The 18,024-nt window shown below is 51.0% G+C and overlaps 2 protein-coding genes across 3 annotated transcripts in view; one reads left to right on the top strand and one right to left on the bottom strand.

Annotated features, from left to right (window-relative positions):
• The first annotated feature begins 16 nt into the window (after positions 1–16).
• Positions 17–9,520, top strand: CYB5D2 (cytochrome b5 domain containing 2). Of its 2 annotated transcripts, XM_069083256.1 has the most exons (4): positions 26–367; positions 602–742; positions 5,927–6,113; positions 8,218–9,520. In XM_069083256.1, exons 1-4 carry the CDS (start codon positions 76–78, stop codon positions 8,429–8,431), a joined length of 834 nt encoding a protein of 277 aa, XP_068939357.1. In that variant the 5' UTR covers positions 26–75; the 3' UTR covers positions 8,432–9,520. The 2 variants fall into 2 exon arrangements, with proteins under 2 accessions (XP_068939358.1, XP_068939357.1); XM_069083257.1 differs by lacking the exons at positions 5,927–6,113; positions 8,218–9,520 and adding an exon at positions 863–1,609 and having other exon boundaries at positions 17–367.
• A 1,684-nt stretch (positions 9,521–11,204) lies between these two features.
• ANKFY1 (ankyrin repeat and FYVE domain containing 1) overlaps positions 11,205–18,024 on the bottom strand; it is a 75,229-nt gene continuing 68,409 nt past the window's right edge. The window contains exon 25 of the mRNA XM_069083255.1: positions 11,205–14,560. Within this exon, the coding sequence (XP_068939356.1) occupies positions 14,428–14,560 (133 nt within the window). The 3' untranslated portion in view covers positions 11,205–14,427. The remainder of the gene's footprint in view (positions 14,561–18,024) is intronic.

Below are 18,024 nucleotides of genomic sequence, written 5' to 3'. Positions count from 1 at the left end.
GCCATCTTGGTAGGGGCACGCCGAGGGCCGGCGGCCGCCATCTTGGTGAGGGGCGGAGAACAGGCCCAGACGGCTATGGAGAGGAAGAGGAGGAACACGGGTGGCGGTGCAGGGCCTCGGCCGGGCTTGGCCTTGACCGTGGCGGTGGCCGTGGCCGGGGCGGCGGCGGCGGCGGCGGCGGCTGCCTGGCTGCTAGGTGGCCCTGAGGCTGCAGCAAGGCCCCGTCTGCTTCGTGCCTCGGAGCTGGCCCGCTACCGCGGCGCCACGGGCGAACCCGGCCTCTACCTGGCGCTGCTGGGCCGCGTGTTCGACGTGGGGGCCGGGCAGGCCCACTACGCGCGTGGCCGCGCCTACGGGGGCCTAGCAGGTGCGGGAACCTGAGGCCAGGCCGCGGGGTGGGGGTGGGGAGGACCCACCGTGACCTGCTGTGCCCCCTGCAGGGCTGGGGGGGGGGGCTCCAGCTGTGTTGACATCTCTGGGTATTCACACCAGCAGGTGACCTGTGCTGTGCCCCCTGCAGGGCTGGGGGGAGGGGTTCCAGCTGCCTTGTCATCTCAGGCTGTTCACAGCAATAGGGGATCTGTGCTCTACCCTGCTGCAGGTCGAGATGCCTCTCGAGCCTTTGTGACTGGGGACTTCTCGGAGAAAGGACTGAACGATGATGTGTCAGACTTTTCTCCTTCACAGATGCTCATTCTGCGAGACTGGCTGCTGTTTTATGAGAAGAACTACGTGTTTGTAGGTGCGCACCTCCTCTCCCCTTCCCCCAGGCCCTGCCAGGGTTTCTCAGGGTGGGACCCCTCTCCAGGAAGTGCCTTACTGGGAAATGGCCATTTCCTGTGGTTCTCTGTCCCCACACCAGGTCAGTCTCTGGCTTATAAAAGGGGAGGGGGCATGGTGAAGGGACAAGAAAACCTGAATTTGGGGCAGCTGCAAGAATTCCCCCCAAAAGCGGTGAGAGCATCGTCTGAAGTGGAAAGGCATGAAGAAGGCTGTAAAAATGAGCACACAGGAGAAGAAACCCGCCGTAAAGAGCTCTTCTGGGGACAGGTGACAGTCCAGAGGAAGCAGCCCAAATACAGCTACGAAGGCAAAGGATCTTGAGTACGAGTCCAACCGGAATCGGAAAAGACATGAAACAAGAGTGTCTGGAAGATGCTTTTAAACATTGTTTTAAAATCCAAATGAAAATGGGGGAAGAGAAGAGAAAGCTATGAAAAAATAATGAATATTTTGGAGAAGAAAGTACCGAATTTTACCTAAGAAAAACCTATCTGAAAATTAGAGGGGGCCAAATAGAACTAATGACTGTGAGACAGCAAAAAATGCAAAACAAAGTCAAAAGCTGGAATGAAGGAAATGTAAGGTGTTCCATATTTCAATTTTTAAAACAGGACCTGGAAAACATATTGAAAACAGAGGATTTCAGAATCACTGGGCTTCCCAAAAGCCAGGACCAAAAAGAGAGCTTGATGCCCTATTTCAGGAAGTTGTCTTCTCCCCCTGTAGAACGTTAGGCCCGCATGGCCAGGGACTGATTAATTTTATCCCCAGTAACTAGTCTCATACTTGGGGCCTAATAAATCTCCACTGAGTTAAATTCCCTCAACTAAGGACGAGGATCTCAGACTCAGTGTGATGTGGACGGGCAAAGAAAGACTAGGCAGGCACTGCCAGGAGGCCAGCTGCTGGCCAGGCTCTCCTGAGCACCAGTTGGTGCCTGGCAGGACACAGACCAAACCCTGCAGTTTGTGGCTGATGTCCCTTCCACACCCGCTTCACCCTCATTCCTTGCCCTCTTGTGCCCATCCCAGGTGCTGGGATGATTTCATACCCGCTCTTGTGATCTGGAGGTGGCCTAAGAGCCACGTGCGGCTGAGCGCTCAGATCACACTCAGATGATTCGTGTAACCCTCCGGGGCCATTTCTGACGAGTGATCCATAGACTCCAAGGAGGGAGCTCCTTGTTACATCTGAAGCAGCCTCGGCTTCTGGGATTGTCTGGCTTGGTGCCCCTCTAGACCATAGCACATTCATACTGCTTGTGGGGTTTGCCATCTTTTCTGGTGGATTAAGCAAAACAGTTTTAGTGACTTGCCCAAGGGTACCCAACTAGGTAGTGTCAGGCTAGATTTGAACTCAGGTCTTACTGACTATAGACCCATCACTCTGCCCACTCTACCAGCTAGCTGCCTTTTCTGCTAGAGCATGCTGACCACTATTCATAAGGATGACTGGAGACAACCCAGAATGCAATGGGAGGCCCTGGCCCTTTGAGGTGAAGGCCTTTTCAGGTTCTCGCTGTGAGTGAGGTAATGCCCATTTGGGGAATAGGCCTCTTTAAGAAGTAAGTCAAGGGATGGCCCCTTTAATCAGAAAAAAAAAAAATCAAGCTGAGAGGGGAAGACCCTCAGGGTTGGTCACTGGATCCAGATGGCTTTGGAGGAGAAAGGGAGGCTGGGGACCTTGCCATGGCCCTCTCTCCCTCACATCAAAGTCAACGGTAAGTCACGTCATCATTTCCCTGATGCCAAGGTCCTCTTTGGGAAGGAAAGACAAATAAAACAGCCATTAGTAGCCTGCCTCAGACCTCTCCACTCCTCCAATCCATCCTCTGATCAGCTAGCAAAGTGATTTTGCTAAAGCCCACTTTTCACCATGGCATCCTGCCTCCTGCACTGCACTCAAACTCTGGTGACTTCCCATCAGCCTCAGGATGAAACATAAGATGCTGTTTCAGGTTCAAAACCCTTCATAACCTGACTCCCTGCTGTGTCTTCAGTTGTCTTATTCCCTGCCACATACTCTGATCCAATGCTCTGGTCTCTCTCAGCTCCAGGCATTTTCTCTGGCTGCCCCCTGTTCCCATAACTCTTCCTCCTTTGCTCCAACTGGTGACCTCCCTGGCTTCCACAAAAGTCTTCTCTGAGCCCTCTTAATTCCACTTAACTTGTTAACTGTTTTCTGGTATTCCTGAATGTCTCCCCCATTAGATGGTAAGCTCCTTGAGGGCAGGGGCTGTCCTTTGTCATTTTTTGTATCCTCAGTGCTGAGCACAGAGCCTGGCCCACAGTAGGTGGCTGCTAAATGTTTATTAACCTTTCTTCCACAGAAGAGCCTTTCTTGTACTTGGTGATGGTTGTCATATTCCCCTAAATATTCCATTCTCCAAGTGAAATGTCTTCAGTTCCTTCAGCTGATCCCCATTTGGCCTGGTCTCCAGCCTCTTCTCCATTATTCTTTTGGACCTAAGAGATTTTGGAGTCTGACCTCCTCACTTTGTAGAAGAGGAATCATGTTCTGGAAAAGGAGAAAGGCTTTGGCTTATTCTTGGAGAGCACCAAAGGAAAAAAAAGGCCATTTCCTTTTTCTTGGACTGCCCCCACTCTTCTGACCTCCCTTGCCTCCAGTCCCCTTCCATTCACTCCCAATCAGCTGCCAAAATAGTCTCCCTAAAACCCACTTGGGCAGCCCCAGCCTCCAAATCTTCATTGACTCCACTGCCTAGAAAATGCAGGGCTCACTACCATCAGAGTGACAACGGGGTGGCCAGCATTTCTACAATGTCGTCCTCTGCTGTTCTCTGTCATAGATGAGCCTCTCCTAAACATCCTTTCCGTCTTTATTCCAATGCCTGGTGTGCCCTCCCCATTCTCTCTACTTAAGTAAGCCCTCCCCTTCTTTCAGGTTCCAGGCCAAGCACACCCATGCACAGGCCTCCTTCAAGGCCCTCGGGCTCAAGAACTGCTCCTGCCTTCACCTTCATTATCGGCTCTCCTTTTGGGTGTGTTCTGTTTCCCCAGTTTGATTAAAGTTCATGGCCAGGACTTAAAACAGGTGTTGTTGATAATGTGTCAGGATGAGGGATGGGCTTAGAAGGCAGGGCAAGGTCCAGAGGTGAAGCCAGCTCAGCACAGAGTGACAGGGAGCCACTGAGCCCACTAGTTGGTGGGAACCAAGAGGCCCGGAGGAGGTCCAATGGCAGATAAAACTGGGAAGGTACACATCTTACTCCAGTTTAAGAATTATCAGATGCCTGCTGTACAAGGTGCAGGGTGACTCTTCAGGTGTGTTCCTAGAGAATAGACATATCCCCAAGAGAAAGAGACACTCCTTGGATCTCAGTGCTCCTGGGGCCAGAAGTCTGCCAGTTTTGCTGTCGTTTTCTGCCACGCCTCTCCCAAGTGCCTGCTTTTCTGGTCCCCCCTCCCCACCTCATACTCACAAGCTGAACTCCGGAGATATCCTCTGGATTTCTGCATCTGAACTCACTTGTCCTTTGTTTTGAAGAGAGCCAGTGACCTTGTGGGATGATGTCTTCCCAGGCTCGTGAACTGGATTTCAGTGAGGCAGAGCTGTACAGTGGTCAGCCTCACTCTCTCTTCCATTGTCATCACAATGACCGTCAGTGGCCCAGGATGTAGTGGATGGCTTTGGTGTCTTCAATGTCTGACCAAGCTCTAAGTGCTCTGCGGCACCTGCTTCAGCCACCTTCATGGCCGTTGGAACAAACTGTTCTCATCTACCCATTCTGCTATGGGAAATCTTCACATGCTTGGGATAGACGTACGCCTGACTCAGCAATGGATGTGAGGCCTGTCAGTTACCTGGGTTACCCTGTGTGCCAAGATAGTTTTTACTGGGGTATAACCACTCTGCATGTTACAATTTCTTGAAGTCAAAAGTGAGAATTGAGTAGCAGGTGGACACCAAAGGTGGGTGAGTAGCCCTGAAAAGGCCCTCACACCAGAGGCACTAGTCCACACATCCACCTGAGCCCCCACTGATATACCTACCTTTCAGTAGTGAGCCAAAGGAATGAATTCAGAGGAAAGGCATTTCCTAGAGTAGCATAGTAAGAGATTTCCATTGGGGCACTCCTTCACAAATACTGCCTCACCACTATGTGCATCATCATGGAGGGTGAGTCTGAGGCTAGCTTATTTTATTTCACTGAGGTCAGGTGGTGTGTGGCCGGTCATTTGAGCTCAGACTCTTAGATTCTTTCAACAATTTTGGGGACATTTTAGAAATTTAAAAAATTTTAAACTGAAGCCAGTTTCCAGGACTTGACTGCCACAGAACCCTAATCCATAAAGAAGTCTAACCTAGAAGTCTTGCTTGGACATCAGAAAAGAATGCAGGGAAAGGCTCAGATGAGTCAGCAAGATGCCTCTTCCCAGCTTTGTGACCAGCTCTTCCCCTTTATGTAATGTCTCCTATAGCCAAACCAGGAAGTTTTCCAAATACTCTGAGATTCCTCACCTCCAGGTCTTTACTCAGACCTTTCTTGATGCCTAGAATGCCCTTCTGTTCATCGAGCCATTAAAATCCAGTTCACATGAGTGAATGAAGCATTTTATTCATTTGTAATTAAATGCTTACTATGGGCAAAGCCCTATGCAGAGTGCTAAGGATACAAACAGAAGCCCAAGCTAGTCTCTACTCTCTGGGAGTTCTCGTGCAACTTAAGTCTTCCTCCCTGGAACTCCGGGTCGGCAGACAGCACGGACTCTGCTAACACCTGTCACCTCAGGTGTATCTTCTCTGTATTATTTTGTTTGATGGCTACTCTTGACTGCGTTATGTGTCTCCACTGGACTGTGAGCACCTGAGGACAGGAACTGTGCCTCCTAGCGCTCTCCATGACACACAGGACAAACTTGGTGTTCGTAAAATCATTCATACGGAAGACTTTCACTGACCCAGAGGAAGTGCTCTATAGGTGGATGGGTCCCTGCCCTCGAGAACATAACTGAGAGGACTTTGCCTTGCAAGATGGGGAGGATTTGCCAGAGATAGTGGAGGGAGGCTGGGGCAGGGAGAAACTGCTGCTTCTTGGTCAGACGTTGAGGCCCAGAGCTCCGCAGGTGGGGACAAGTCCGCCCCTACCCCTGCTGTGCTCATGTTGACCTGTTGCCCCCAGGAAAGCTGATTGGAAGGTTCTACAAGGAGAACGGAGACGCCACTCCGGCACTCCTCCTGGCTGAGGCCACCATGGCCCAGGGAGTCACAGCCAGGGAGACAGAAAACCAGCAGAGACGGCACTTCCCCGCGTGTAACTCGGAGTGGAGCTCGGGTAGTTCGGGCCGGTTCTGGTGCTCCAAGCAGAGGTAAATGGGCAGAAAGCCTGGGGGGACCAGCCCTCCTCAGAGCACCTGCTTGGCTGCTGTTTGGGTCCCTTCCTTGGGGAGTCCCTTGGAAGTGCTTTGGACCTTGTCTCTCTTATGTGGGTCCCCGTTTATCAGAGCCTCGCTTTCCTGACCTACTTCTCTTGCCCCCATGGGGTTGTTGTAAGAATCCAGTGTGAGCATATTTGTGAAGCACTTGGTGCAGGCATATAATAGGTGCTTAAATGTAAGTGCAACAATAGCTAGCATTTATGTGGTGCTCACTGTGTGCTGAGAACTGTGCTAAGTGCTTTACTGTTATTATCTCTTAGAGTCCTCACAGCAACCCTGAGAAGTAGGTGCTGTCATCCCCATTTTATAGTTGAGGAAGCTTGGATTAAGTGAAATGATTTGCCCAAGATCACACAGCTAGTAAATTTCTGAGGCTGGATTTGAATTCAGGACTTTTTGACTCTAGTCCCACTGCTTTGCACTGTGATGCTTGACAGAGGAGGAAACTGAGGCCTGGATAGGTGAGGTGACTTGCCTCAAGTCCCGGGGTAGTCAATGGCAGAGGCAGGATTTGAATCCAGGCCCCAGTGGCTCTGGCTCAGACTGGGGAGTGGGAAGGGAATCCTGTGTGTGGGGAACAGCCAGGAGTCCCTGTTCTCTTGTTTTCAGTGACCGGGGGTTTATACAAGACAGCAAAATCCCTAGGTCAAAGAACAGGAACATGTTTGCATAATCATAAATCACTTTTTCAGAACGATTTTGCTAATTCTCAGCTTCACCAGCAATGCATCAGTGTACTTGTCTGTACACATCCTGTCCTTTGTCATCTTTGCCAGTTGCTAGTGTGGGGTGAAACCCGTGGGCTATCTCACTTTGAATCTTTCTTATGTAAGTGTTTGGGAGCTTTCCTTCCTGTGGCCCACTGTCCTTTGGAGAATTCTTTGACCCCTTATCTCTTGGACAATGGCTTTTGTCCTTATCCATTTCCATTCATTATCTATATATCTTGGACACCAAATCCTTATCAGAGAGACTGGGCACAGGACCGGACACATTCTAGAGTCACACATCCCTCCCTGCAGAAGCTCTGAACCTATGTCTCCCCCCACCTGTACTTTCTGAGAAGACATTGGGCACTGGGTGGGCACTCCCTGCTTCCCAGTCCACCCTTCCCCACAGCTGCCCATCTTCTCCAGCAGACTGACCTCCTCCATCATGCCTCTGCTCCTCAACCTGACACTTCTCCCTCTCCATTGGTGCCTCTCAATGTGCCCAAGGATCTGCCCTCTCAGGCTGGCTCCCTCTATCTCTCCAGCCCCCTAGAAAAAAGCTGTCTACACTCAGTGCCCCCACTCACCGTCTACACTTCCTCTGCACCCCCGTGTTTCTTAAAAGCTGCCTCCAGACCTCATTGCTCCCTCCAAAATTACTAGTTATCGCTTCACTACCCAAACTGAGTAACTCTTCTCAGACCTCGTCCTTCAGGACCTCCCTAGCACTGCTGACCAACCTCTCCCTCTCATCATACTCCCAGCCATCTGTGCTCACCCAGACTGCCTCAGCTTCCTTCTCTTCTCTCTCCCTACCCTCCTCAGCTCTCAGGGTTCACACATTCAGCCTTCCAGGTTGTTGATTCTGGCCCCTCATTTTACAGAGTCCCAGAAAGGGGAGAGGACTTGCCCAAGTCCCCACAGGTAGTGAGTGGCAGGGTTAGGATTTGAACCCAGAGCTTTGGACACTGCCCACCCATTCTACATACCCTTTGGATGCTTAATGTGAATTTTTTTTATAAAACATTGAAAAGGGCAGTGGATGGGGTGGCTAGGTGGCACAGTGAATAGAACACTGGCCCTGGATTCAGGAGGACCTGAGTTCAAATCCAGCCTTAGACACTTAACATGTACTAGCCATGTGATCTTGGGCAAGTCACTCAATCCCAATTGCCCTGCCTCCCCCCTCCAAAAAGCAAAAAAAAAAAAAAAAACCCAGAAGTGGACCATCGTCCAAGAGTTACATGCCCCTCTCCCCCTCCTGCCCACTCTTTGAGAGGTCCCACGGCCCCCAGGAGGCTGACTTTTTGCTCTCCCATCCTCAGTGGAGGCATCAGCAGGGACTGGACAGGGGTCCCCCGGAAACTGTATCAGCCAGGCGGGAAGAAGCCGCGATGTGTGTGTGTGAGAACCACAGGCCCCCCCACTGGCCAGATGAGCTCCACCCACCACGGTGACCGAGGAGACTTGGACAGCCCGAGCCTGCAGGAGTACCCGGGCTGCCCACCGCTGGCCAGCAGCTGCATCTTGCAAGACTAAGGTCTTAGGGGTGTTGTCAGGAGAGCCCAGACCTGGACAGAAGAATGGAGGGACCTCTGAGTTCTGGGAGGGAGGGAGGGAAGGGGAAGAGAAAGAAAATAAAAGAAATTCCCTGCCCCCAGGGAACTTCTGAAATTGCAGAGGTGCCTGGGGAGCCGGGGGTGAAGCCCAGAGAGTGTGAGGGGGAAGGGGAGACCAGACTGGAGAGGCAGACCCTTCCTTCCACGGCTTATGGGTGGAGCTGTCCAGTAGGAAGGAGGGGACTCTGAGGCTGAAGTGACTATTCAGGATGAGCAGCCTGGAGGGAGGGTGGGCCTCAGAGGGGACCTGACCCACCCAGAATCCCTTGGGAGTGGGGATAATGGCCAGTGTTGGGGGGGGGGGAGGTTCTCAGGCCTCCCACCCTTAGCCCAGCCCTCCTCCCCTCCCCATCAGCCCTGCCAGAGCCCAGATCCGAGGTGGACCAAGGCTGAGATCTGAGAACTCAGAGCAGCCAGGAGCCCCTTGTTCCTTGGGGTCCTGGGTCACAGTCACAGCTTTGGCATTGAAAAACTCAGAGCTCAGCACAGTGCTGGGCACCATGACCATGGAGGCGCTTAAGAGAATGATTGAAATGTCACTTAGAGGTCAGTGAGTGCAATGAGAGGGTAGGGCCCCCTCCGCCCTCTGAGAACAGCCACCTTAGGCCGGGTGGCCTGCAGGCTAGACAAGCCCAGGAGCCCCCAATTCCTGTTCAACTCTCCTTGACCTCCCTTTTCAATAGCAGGACCAGCCTTGTGAATGAATGACTCAAACAACATTCACTAGATGCACCCTGTGTGCCAGACAGCAAAGACAGGATGCAGACTGGAGCATAGTCTTTCACTTCCTTTTTCTTTTTTTCCCATGTTTCCATTCACAATGTGACATATAGAAATGTTTGGCATGACTGTGCATGTGTAACCTGTATCAAGTTGCTTGGGGGGAAGTTTAGGACTCAAAATACTTAAAGAATGCAAAAAACTTTTTATATGTAATTGGAAAAAACACTATTTTTTAAAAAAAATACATTATTAAAGCATCTGTGATAATAAACAACAAAGAAGCAAAGATGGACCCTGCCCTCAAGTAGCCTAAGGGGAGGGTATCTAAGATTGTAGGGGACTGCACTGACATGTCCCATCCATGCACAGTGATAGAGATGATTTGATCTTGGTTACAGACTTGGCGGGGAGATTCAAGGTAAAGGTGAAGCATGGCTAGGCCTTCCCTGAGAGCCAGTCCCCAATGAGAACCGTCTGTCTCACAGAGAAGATGGCCAAAAACTTAGAAACAGGTTTTGAAGAAGACAAATGGTTCTGCTGACCTCTGCCCAGGCACCAGACCTTGCCTACACTGCACCCTGAGAAAGGATTCCAAAGTGGGAGAGGCCCCACTAGAGGTCTCTCAGGCCAGGCCTGAGGCAGAACTCTCCTTCCCTCATGAATGGACACCCAGAACTTGGAAGAGTGGGCCCAACAGACTGGAAGACAGGAGAGAGGTTAGGGCCGGATTCATAGATCCGAGAACAGAGATACTAACTGTAGTGGAAGGTGATGAGATCACCAAGTGACCTGGGGAAGAGGGGAAAGAGAAGGCCCAGGACAACCACCTGTTCAGGTCTCCCAGCCTGGAGGAGGGGCCAGCCCTGGAGACAGAGCAGGACTGGCCAGAGAGGAAGGCTCAAGCCACGGGTCAGGACCTCCCTGCTTCAGGCGGGGGGGGGGGCGATTCTGGGGAAGGATGACCATTCAGACCCTCACCCAATACCCTTTGGCTTCTCTGAAATACAAGGCATGGAATAATGAAATGCACAAATGCAGAGGCATTTTAGAGGGAACTTGGTGAGAACCCTCCCTTTCAAATAGCCAAGGTAATTGGATCCTTCCCTACTTGTTTTCAGTTAAACAAATCCTTTCCCTCCTAATTTCTACTTTAATTTGCACAAGCAGCTTTGCTTTTCATAGAGAATGCTGAGGCCTATTTAATCATGTTACACCCTTCCAAAAGACCATAAGGTATAATTCCAAACACAGGGCCGCTAGGTGGTGCCACAGTGCCTAAGGTCTTGAAAGACTCAGTGTTCTGAGTTCAAATGTGACCTGACACTGACTAGCTGTGTGACCCTGGGCAAGTCACTTCTCCCTGTTTGCCTCAGTTTCCTCAAATGTAAAATGAGGGTTCTGGAGAAGGAAATGGCAAACTGCTTTCAGTATCTCTCCCAAGAAAGCCCCGAATGGGGTCACAAAGAGTTGGACAGCACTGAACATTATTTCAAACTGGGGGCATTGTAGTAAGATGGCAAACAGCCCAGAGCCCTGTCTGGGGGAGCAGGATCACCTCCCACTAAGTGAAGGTCTCACGGGTCCCCCGGGGCCCCGCCTGGCTACAAGCTGTAGATTTAGGGCTGTGCTCCTCATGCTTTCTGAAGGCTATTTACATCCAGCAGCATTTGTGAGGCAGAGGGGGCAAGATTATCACCCCAGTTTTACAGAGGGGAACCAAGGCCCAGAGGAGTCATGAAAAGTGACCAGAGCCAAGAGTAGAAATGTGGCCTGACCTCCACACCCAGTGTGCTTCACTTGGCCTCCCTACCCAAGCTTTGCAAAGAAATGTCAAGTGTTTTACCAACCACCCCCGGGCTCTGTGGGACAAAGGAGCCAGCCTGGTGTGCACTAGACTGGCATGGGCAGGCAGCTGGCCCAGGGCAATGAGGTGCTCCCTCGGGGCATTCCTGCTATCACTGCACACACAGTTACCAAAGGTTTTCATTTTAATGTACATGGTTGATGCAGTCTAGTATTATTACAAGGAATCATTACAGTTAATGCAAATATCCATTTGGAAAAATACATTCTATTCCAGACTCCAAGGTGACCTTGGCCGCATGTGCCCACTTCCTGGTGGTCCTCAGACGTTCCCTTTGCACAGCACCCCCACCCTCGGACCCCGTGACCAGAGACACAGTGGGGCACAGAGTGTTGCCCAGAGGCTTTCCCACTGACAGCTAGCCAGCTTGACCAAAGCGGCCAGCATCACTAGGAAGCATCAGGCTGAGGTACCATTTACACACATGGAAAGAAAGCTGGAGAGGCCTGAATCTGCAGTCTTTTAAGGCATTTCGAATGGTAACGGTCAGTGAGCTCTTGGGACAGCAGGGACTGGTCAGTCCATTTCCAGGATGGCTCTGTCCCCCTCCACACAACCAAGGGAACAATGAGGCCTTGGGAGTCATCCCCCAGCTTCCTCTCCTCTAGGAGTGTTATGGCCAAGCCCTGAAGACACCTGCCTTCTGGGCCCTTCTCACTCCCAGGCCTTTCCACCAAGGCTGTTTGCTGTCCTTATTACTAACTGCCATTCAGGCTGCCGGAGCTGATTTCTGGGTGGACACCGGACTTATGGCCAAGTCACAGCCACAGGCTGGATCTGCCCCCAGTGACACCCTGTAAGTGAACGAGGCAGGGGCTGTGCTTGGAACAGAAAGCATGTGAGAAGGGGCACACCGTCATTCCAAGACTCAAGCCTCCAACATGGGGGGGGGGGGGAAGTCAAAACCACATGGGTCCAACTCCTGGGGGGAAAGGTGTCTGGGGGAAAAATCCCAACCAACTTAAAAGTGCCTGTGTCCCCCCCTCCCAGTGCACACAGCTCCCCACCTCAGGGATGACAGTCTTGGGGCAGGTGCAACTTGGGGGTCGCCCCAACAGGCTGCAACATTCCTGGCTCACGGGGGCACAAGCTGTGACCGGGAGCTGGGCCCAAGTGTCCCCTTGCTTGAGCACTCTGGACTTTGCAACTGTGAATAAGGAAGATCCACATCCCCGGGGCTCCCTGGAGCAGCCAGGAAGGTGTGAAGATGGTCTGTACCCGATGTGCCAACTGACCCTGATAGCACAGCACAGCACACCCACCAACATGGTGTGTGTGTCCCCAGCACATTTCAACACATGATTCAGACTAAGTGTTAACAACGATTCAGTAATGGAAGAGGAGAAATGGGCTAAGCCGTCTCATGACAGAATTAGTTATTTGGATTAAAGAATTTAAGTTTCACCTAATTACAAACTAAAAAATGAATTCTTGTGATATATGCTTAGGGAAATGCATGCCCCAAAGAGCAGAGGTCCTCCAGCGTGGAAGCTGGCCAGCGGCTGCAAAGGTGTGTGTGTGTGCCTGTGTGCGTGTGCATGTGTGCGAATGCATGTGTGCATGTGATGTATACAGATGCAAGTGAATGCGTGTGCCCGCAAATCAGTGTTATATGTGCACAGTGTGAATACACATGTGTGGATGTGCATGCATGTGTTGAGCTGTCCGCACACATGGTGTGGGAACGCACGTGTGTGGTACTGCACTTTGTAAATACATGTGCGTGCACGTGAAGTTTGCATGTGTGTACATGTGTGTGAATGCAATGTGTGTGGTGCTGTACTGTGTAAACATGCATTGCGTGCGTGCATTGTGGACATGTGTATGCATGTGCACACGTGTGTATGGAATAAAGGGACACTCCCGGTTCTTCACCAAAGGGGAGGTTCTTTTCCCAGCAAACCCCTTGTGGAATGTGGCAGCCCTGAACAAACAACGGTCCTAAATGAACTTGTCTTTCCAACACAAGCAATGCAGCCAAATGCTCACTTAAAACATTGTGTGTGTGTGTGTGTGTGTGTGTGATGGGTACACACTCTCTAAAGCACAGAAATATAAAAAAGTACCACTTGTCTCTGACCCCATTCTAGTTGCTGTATAAATATGTGTAGACGTATGTGCATATGTACGTGGCTGAATACAGGCTCCAGAAGCATCCTGGCCAGGGCAGGGAAGAGGGGAATCCCGGAACAGGCCCACCCAGCCTGCCGGAGGATGAGCCCAGAGGCACTGGGCTCAGCAGAGGCGAACGAGGTCAAGGAGGCGGTCCCTCTTCTCAGGGGCATTTCCCGGGCCCTGACTGAGGTGAGCCCTCCCTTGCCGTGATGGAGGCATGATGGCCTCTTCTTTGAAGAGAGAACAGAAAACCCTCCTCTCCTCCCTCTTCCTCACCAATGAGGGCCACCAGGAGCCTCCTCTGGCCTTCAGGACCACACTGACAGGATGAGAACCAGGAAGACCTTGATGAGGAGACGGGGCCTCCCAGCCAAGGCTGCACCCAAGATGCCAAGTCCTGGGCTTGTCTCTCCTTGGACATCTGAGCCACATAAGTGAAGCCTGTGTTCCAAAGGAGATGTCCCACATGGGTTAAACATGGGCATTTTTCTTCTGACTGTAGGTGGGGGCATCACACATTCCAGGTTTGCTGTGGGTGTGTGCGTGGGTTGGATGCTGAGCTAGCCCCCGAACATCACCAGCACGAGTACACGGCTCCCTCAGTGTTCCTGAGGCGGGAGGGGCTGCCCTCGTAGCAGGGGCACCTCCAGGGAAGCAGTCCTGTACCCCAAACATGGCGGAGAGGTCAGCCTGCTGCCCGGGCAGCTATGGGAGAGCAGGGATGCCCCCTAGTAAAGCTTTCTGTTGTTAAGGCCACTTTTTTTCTGGCAATCCTTCTCTCCGAACCCTGTTTCTACAAAGTGCCCATGAGCACTACAACTGAGCTTTGAGAAGCCTTCCTAGCGGGATGAAGCCTCCACAGAAGCCCAAGGCGGCACCCAGCCAGCCTGAGTCACAGGCACCCCTGGCCCAGCAGGCGCGCCCCCTCCCCAGCCGCAGGCCTCAACACCAGGCTCTCCTGGGGGGCTAGCACAGCCACAAGTGGTCTGGTCCAATTTAAACCTCAGGTGACATCAATCACAGCCTGATACAAAGACAATCTATAAATCATTGGTAATGGAGTCAATCACTAGGGGTCCTTAATTGTTTTCAGTCTGTTGCAGGAGGGAGACAAAGGCTGTTGCCGCTGCCTTCCCTCTCCCTGGCTGCAGGACTGGTGGGCTGGGCGGCTGCTGGGGCCGAGGAGAACGAAGCCAGGGCAGCCCCTGGCCCCCTTAGGAGACTCCCCCCAGAGTCAGAACATCAAAGCAAATGTTGCACACTCTCACGGGCTTGTTCAGATCAAACTTGATGATGGGGATCTCCTTGGTGGAACATTTGTGGCAAAGGAGGCGTCCGCAGTGCCGACTGTGGGAGCAAAGGGAGAAGGAGGAGGGGGCGTGAGGGGAGGCCCAGGCCCACAGAGCCGGCCCAGCGCGCCCCTCCCAGCCCCCGCGGCCCAGCGCGTCCCTCACGGCCCAGCACATCCCAACCCAGTGCGTCTGGCCCGGCCCAGCAAGCCCGGGCCCAGCGCGTCCCGGCCGAGTGCTCCGTGGAGGGAGCCCCGTGGGCACGGCCATGTCACCTGATGGACCAGGACCTCAGTCTGACATGTGGGAAGAAGCAATGGGGCTCACAAGCCTGCCCTCTGAGAAGGAAGGCTGCTAGTCAGGATGAAAGGCTGACCTAAACCAGAGAGCAGGCAGAGATGAGAATCCCCTGTTCCTTCTCCCATCGCACTGAGGAGGAACAAACCCCACAGGGGTGACGGGCCACTCTCCAGTCATTCAAGGGATGCTTGTCCTGGGTTCCAGATCTCCCTCCCTCTGTAGGGGAGTCCTGGCTAAATGGCTTGCAGTCTCAGCCTTCTCATCTGCTATATCTCTCAGGCCTGGCCACCCTCAAAAAGCCACAGGCTCCCCATTACCTTGAAAGGGAAGCAGGGCCCATGGCTTCAACCACAGGCCAGGCCTCCTGCTGGGCAGACAGACAGTATTACCCACAGGTTACAGTGAGGCCTTTGGCCACTCGGGGTCAAGAAGGAGAGAGAGGAGTGAGCTTCTCAGATATCTGGGGTGTCCCTGACCCTGGGCTGAGACATTTTTAGCCACTAATGATTTGGATCAAAGCATGGACTTTTGTGGCTTACATAAAAACCAAACCAGCATTTAAAGAGTTCTCAGTTGGTGAAGGTCTTGGGCTGAACTCAGTAAAATTAAATTTAGAGAGGTAAATGTAAAATCTTTCACCTGAGATTAAATAAATAAAATCACCACAACCCCCCAAGTTTATGACAGGCAGCAATCTGGCTAGAGGACAGAAAAACCTCCTGCAGGTCTTGGTGGGTCAAGTTATGACCTGAGTCGATAAGGGGACATACCATGCCATCCTGATCTGTGTTAGAGGCGGCTCACAGTAAGCAAGCAACAAAGAAATTATCTTTGCAATTTATGGATACCAAATGAGGGACTGAGAGGAGCACATGAAATAAAACAGGCAATTTTGATTAGATAAATTTAAAAAGATTTTGCACAAACAAAATCAACATAGCTAAAATTATAAGGAAAGCAAGTAAACGGGGGGGGGGGGAGAACCTCTGCAACAAAATTCTCTAAAAAAGGCAGACCTTACATATCCAAGATATGTAAGGAACGGATTCAAATTTGTAAAAATAAGAGCCACTCCCCAATTAAAAAATGGTTAAAGGATACGACCAGGCAATTTTCCAAGGAAGAAATCCAAGCTAACAAGAGAGTCATATAAAAAAAAATGTTCCAAATAACTAATAACAAGATAAATGTAAATTAAAGCAACTATGAGGTCCCACCTCAAACCCATCAGACTGACAAAAGTCAGTCTTTTTCTTAAGTCTCTTTTCTTAAAAAGAAAAATAGCAGATGCTGGAGGGGTTGTAGGGAAACAAGTACATGAGTGCATTATGGGTGGAGGAGCAAGCTGTTGTGGTCATCTTGGAGAGCAGTGAGGACTTCAGCCCCAAAGTCACTCAATTGCACCTGCCCTTTGACCTCCTAACACCACTGCTAGGCTACACCCCAGAGAGATCCAAGAAAGCAGCTAAGGTTGCCCATCAACTGGGAAGTGGCCAAGCAAAAGAGGGCATATGAATGGGATGGGACTTCAGAAAAACTGGTACGACTTAGATGAGCTGATGCATGGTAAGAACACACAGCTTTTAAAAGACTTAAGAAGCAGCTCTCAGCAATCTCTTACTCATCAAATCTAACAGACCTCCTCCCTCTTGACCTCTCTGCAGCCTTGGACACTGTCCCTCTCTACTGGCTTCTCCCACATCCTCAAAAAAGCCTCACCCAATCCATCCCTTTCCACTGGCTACCACTCTCTTATTTTTCCTCCCTTTTGTGGCTAAACTCTTTGAGAAGACTATCTCCAAAAAGTGTCTCCACTTCCTTTCCTCTTCTTTTTTTAAACTCATCATTCAAATGAAAATACTCTCTCCAGAGCTGTCAAAATTCAAAGGCCATTTCTCAATCCACATCCTCATCAAAGTCTATAGACTCTGACACTGCTGATCACTCTCTTCTTTCTGGGATCTGGGGACACCCCCTCTCTCCTGCTTCTCCTACCTCCCTTTTGCTGGATCTTCATTCAGATCATGCTCACTAGCCCTGGGCATCCCCCATGGCTATTGTGGACCCTCCACTCTTCTCCCTCAACACTATTTCACTTGATGATTTCATCAACTCCCAAGAATTCAATGATCATTTTTATGCTAAGGATTCTTGATCTACTTATCCAGCCCCAACCTCTCCCCTACTTCCAGACTCCAATTGCCTATTAGCTTTCCCCCTGGCCTAAACCCTTTCTCTTCCAAACTTTCCTAATATTGTCAAGGGTACCATCCTCCCAGGCATTCCAGCTTACAACCCAAGGGTTCTCCTGGTCACCTCACTCTTTACCCCCTAGCCAATCAGTTACCAAGGCGTGTCATTTCACCTCTGCAACATCTCTTGTTGATTTCACCCCCTGGAGGTATCTCTTATCTATTTCACAAACCCTTCCTCCAGAATCTTTCCTGTACTTCACCTCTGCAGCACCTGTCTTCACCCTGCCTCCACTCTAGTGTAGGGCCCCCTTAACCTCACATGTGGACTCCCAGGATAGCTGCTGGGAGGGAGGATCTGCTTGCCTCAAGTCTCTCTCCACTCTAACCCCATCCCACACTCAGCTGTCAAAGTGATTTTCCTAAAATACAGGTTTGACCTTCCCCATCCCCAAGAAACACACCCTCAACAAACTGCGGTGGCTCCCTATTGCCTCCAATAGCAAATACAAAAATTCCTATTTGGATTTTAAAGTCCTTCACGACCTGCTCCCCTCTACCTTTCCAGGCTTATTAAAGCTGACTCCCGCAGTACTCGCCAATCCAGTGACCCCAGCCTGCTGGATGTTCCTAAAACAAGACACTCCATACTCCAACTCTGAGTTTTTTTACTTGCTGTTCACTCATTCTTCGAGTTTTCTCTCTCAGCTTCACCTCTGAGATTCCCTGGCATCCTTCAATCAACCAATCAATTGATAAACATTTATTAAGCCCCAACTAGGTGCCAGGCACCGAGCTAAACGCTAAGGATACAAAAAGAGGGAAAAGAGAGTACTGTCTTTAAGGAGCTCACAGTCTAATGGAAGAGACAAGGGGACAAATCTATACAAAGCAAGCTCCACAAATGATAAATAGGAAATAATCAATGATAGAAGGAAGGCTCTGGAATTAAGCTTCCTGTAGAAGGGGGGCAGGGTTTCAGGAAGCCAGGGAGGTCAGGAATGGGAGCAGAGAAGGGAGAACATTCAAG

This window comes from Petaurus breviceps, unplaced genomic scaffold, assembly GCF_028583685.1.
Source record: "Petaurus breviceps papuanus isolate PSGF00001 unplaced genomic scaffold, PetGlider_PUasm1.0 173, whole genome shotgun sequence".
Taxonomy (NCBI): domain Eukaryota; kingdom Metazoa; phylum Chordata; class Mammalia; order Diprotodontia; family Petauridae; genus Petaurus; species Petaurus breviceps.
Note: the sequence above shows the minus strand (reverse complement) of the source record. Positions and strands in the feature narration are given on the sequence as shown.

Coding starts and splice junctions, on each gene's coding strand:
- CYB5D2 (XM_069083256.1), top strand. CDS start 76: ATGGAGAGGAAGAGGAGGAACACGGGTGGCGGTGCAGGGCCTCGGCCG. Junction 368..601: donor CGCCTACGGGGGCCTAGCAG/GTGCGGGAACCT, acceptor ACCCTGCTGCAG/GTCGAGATGCCTCTCGAGCC. Junction 6,114..8,217: donor TTCTGGTGCTCCAAGCAGAG/GTAAATGGGCAG, acceptor TCCCATCCTCAG/TGGAGGCATCAGCAGGGACT.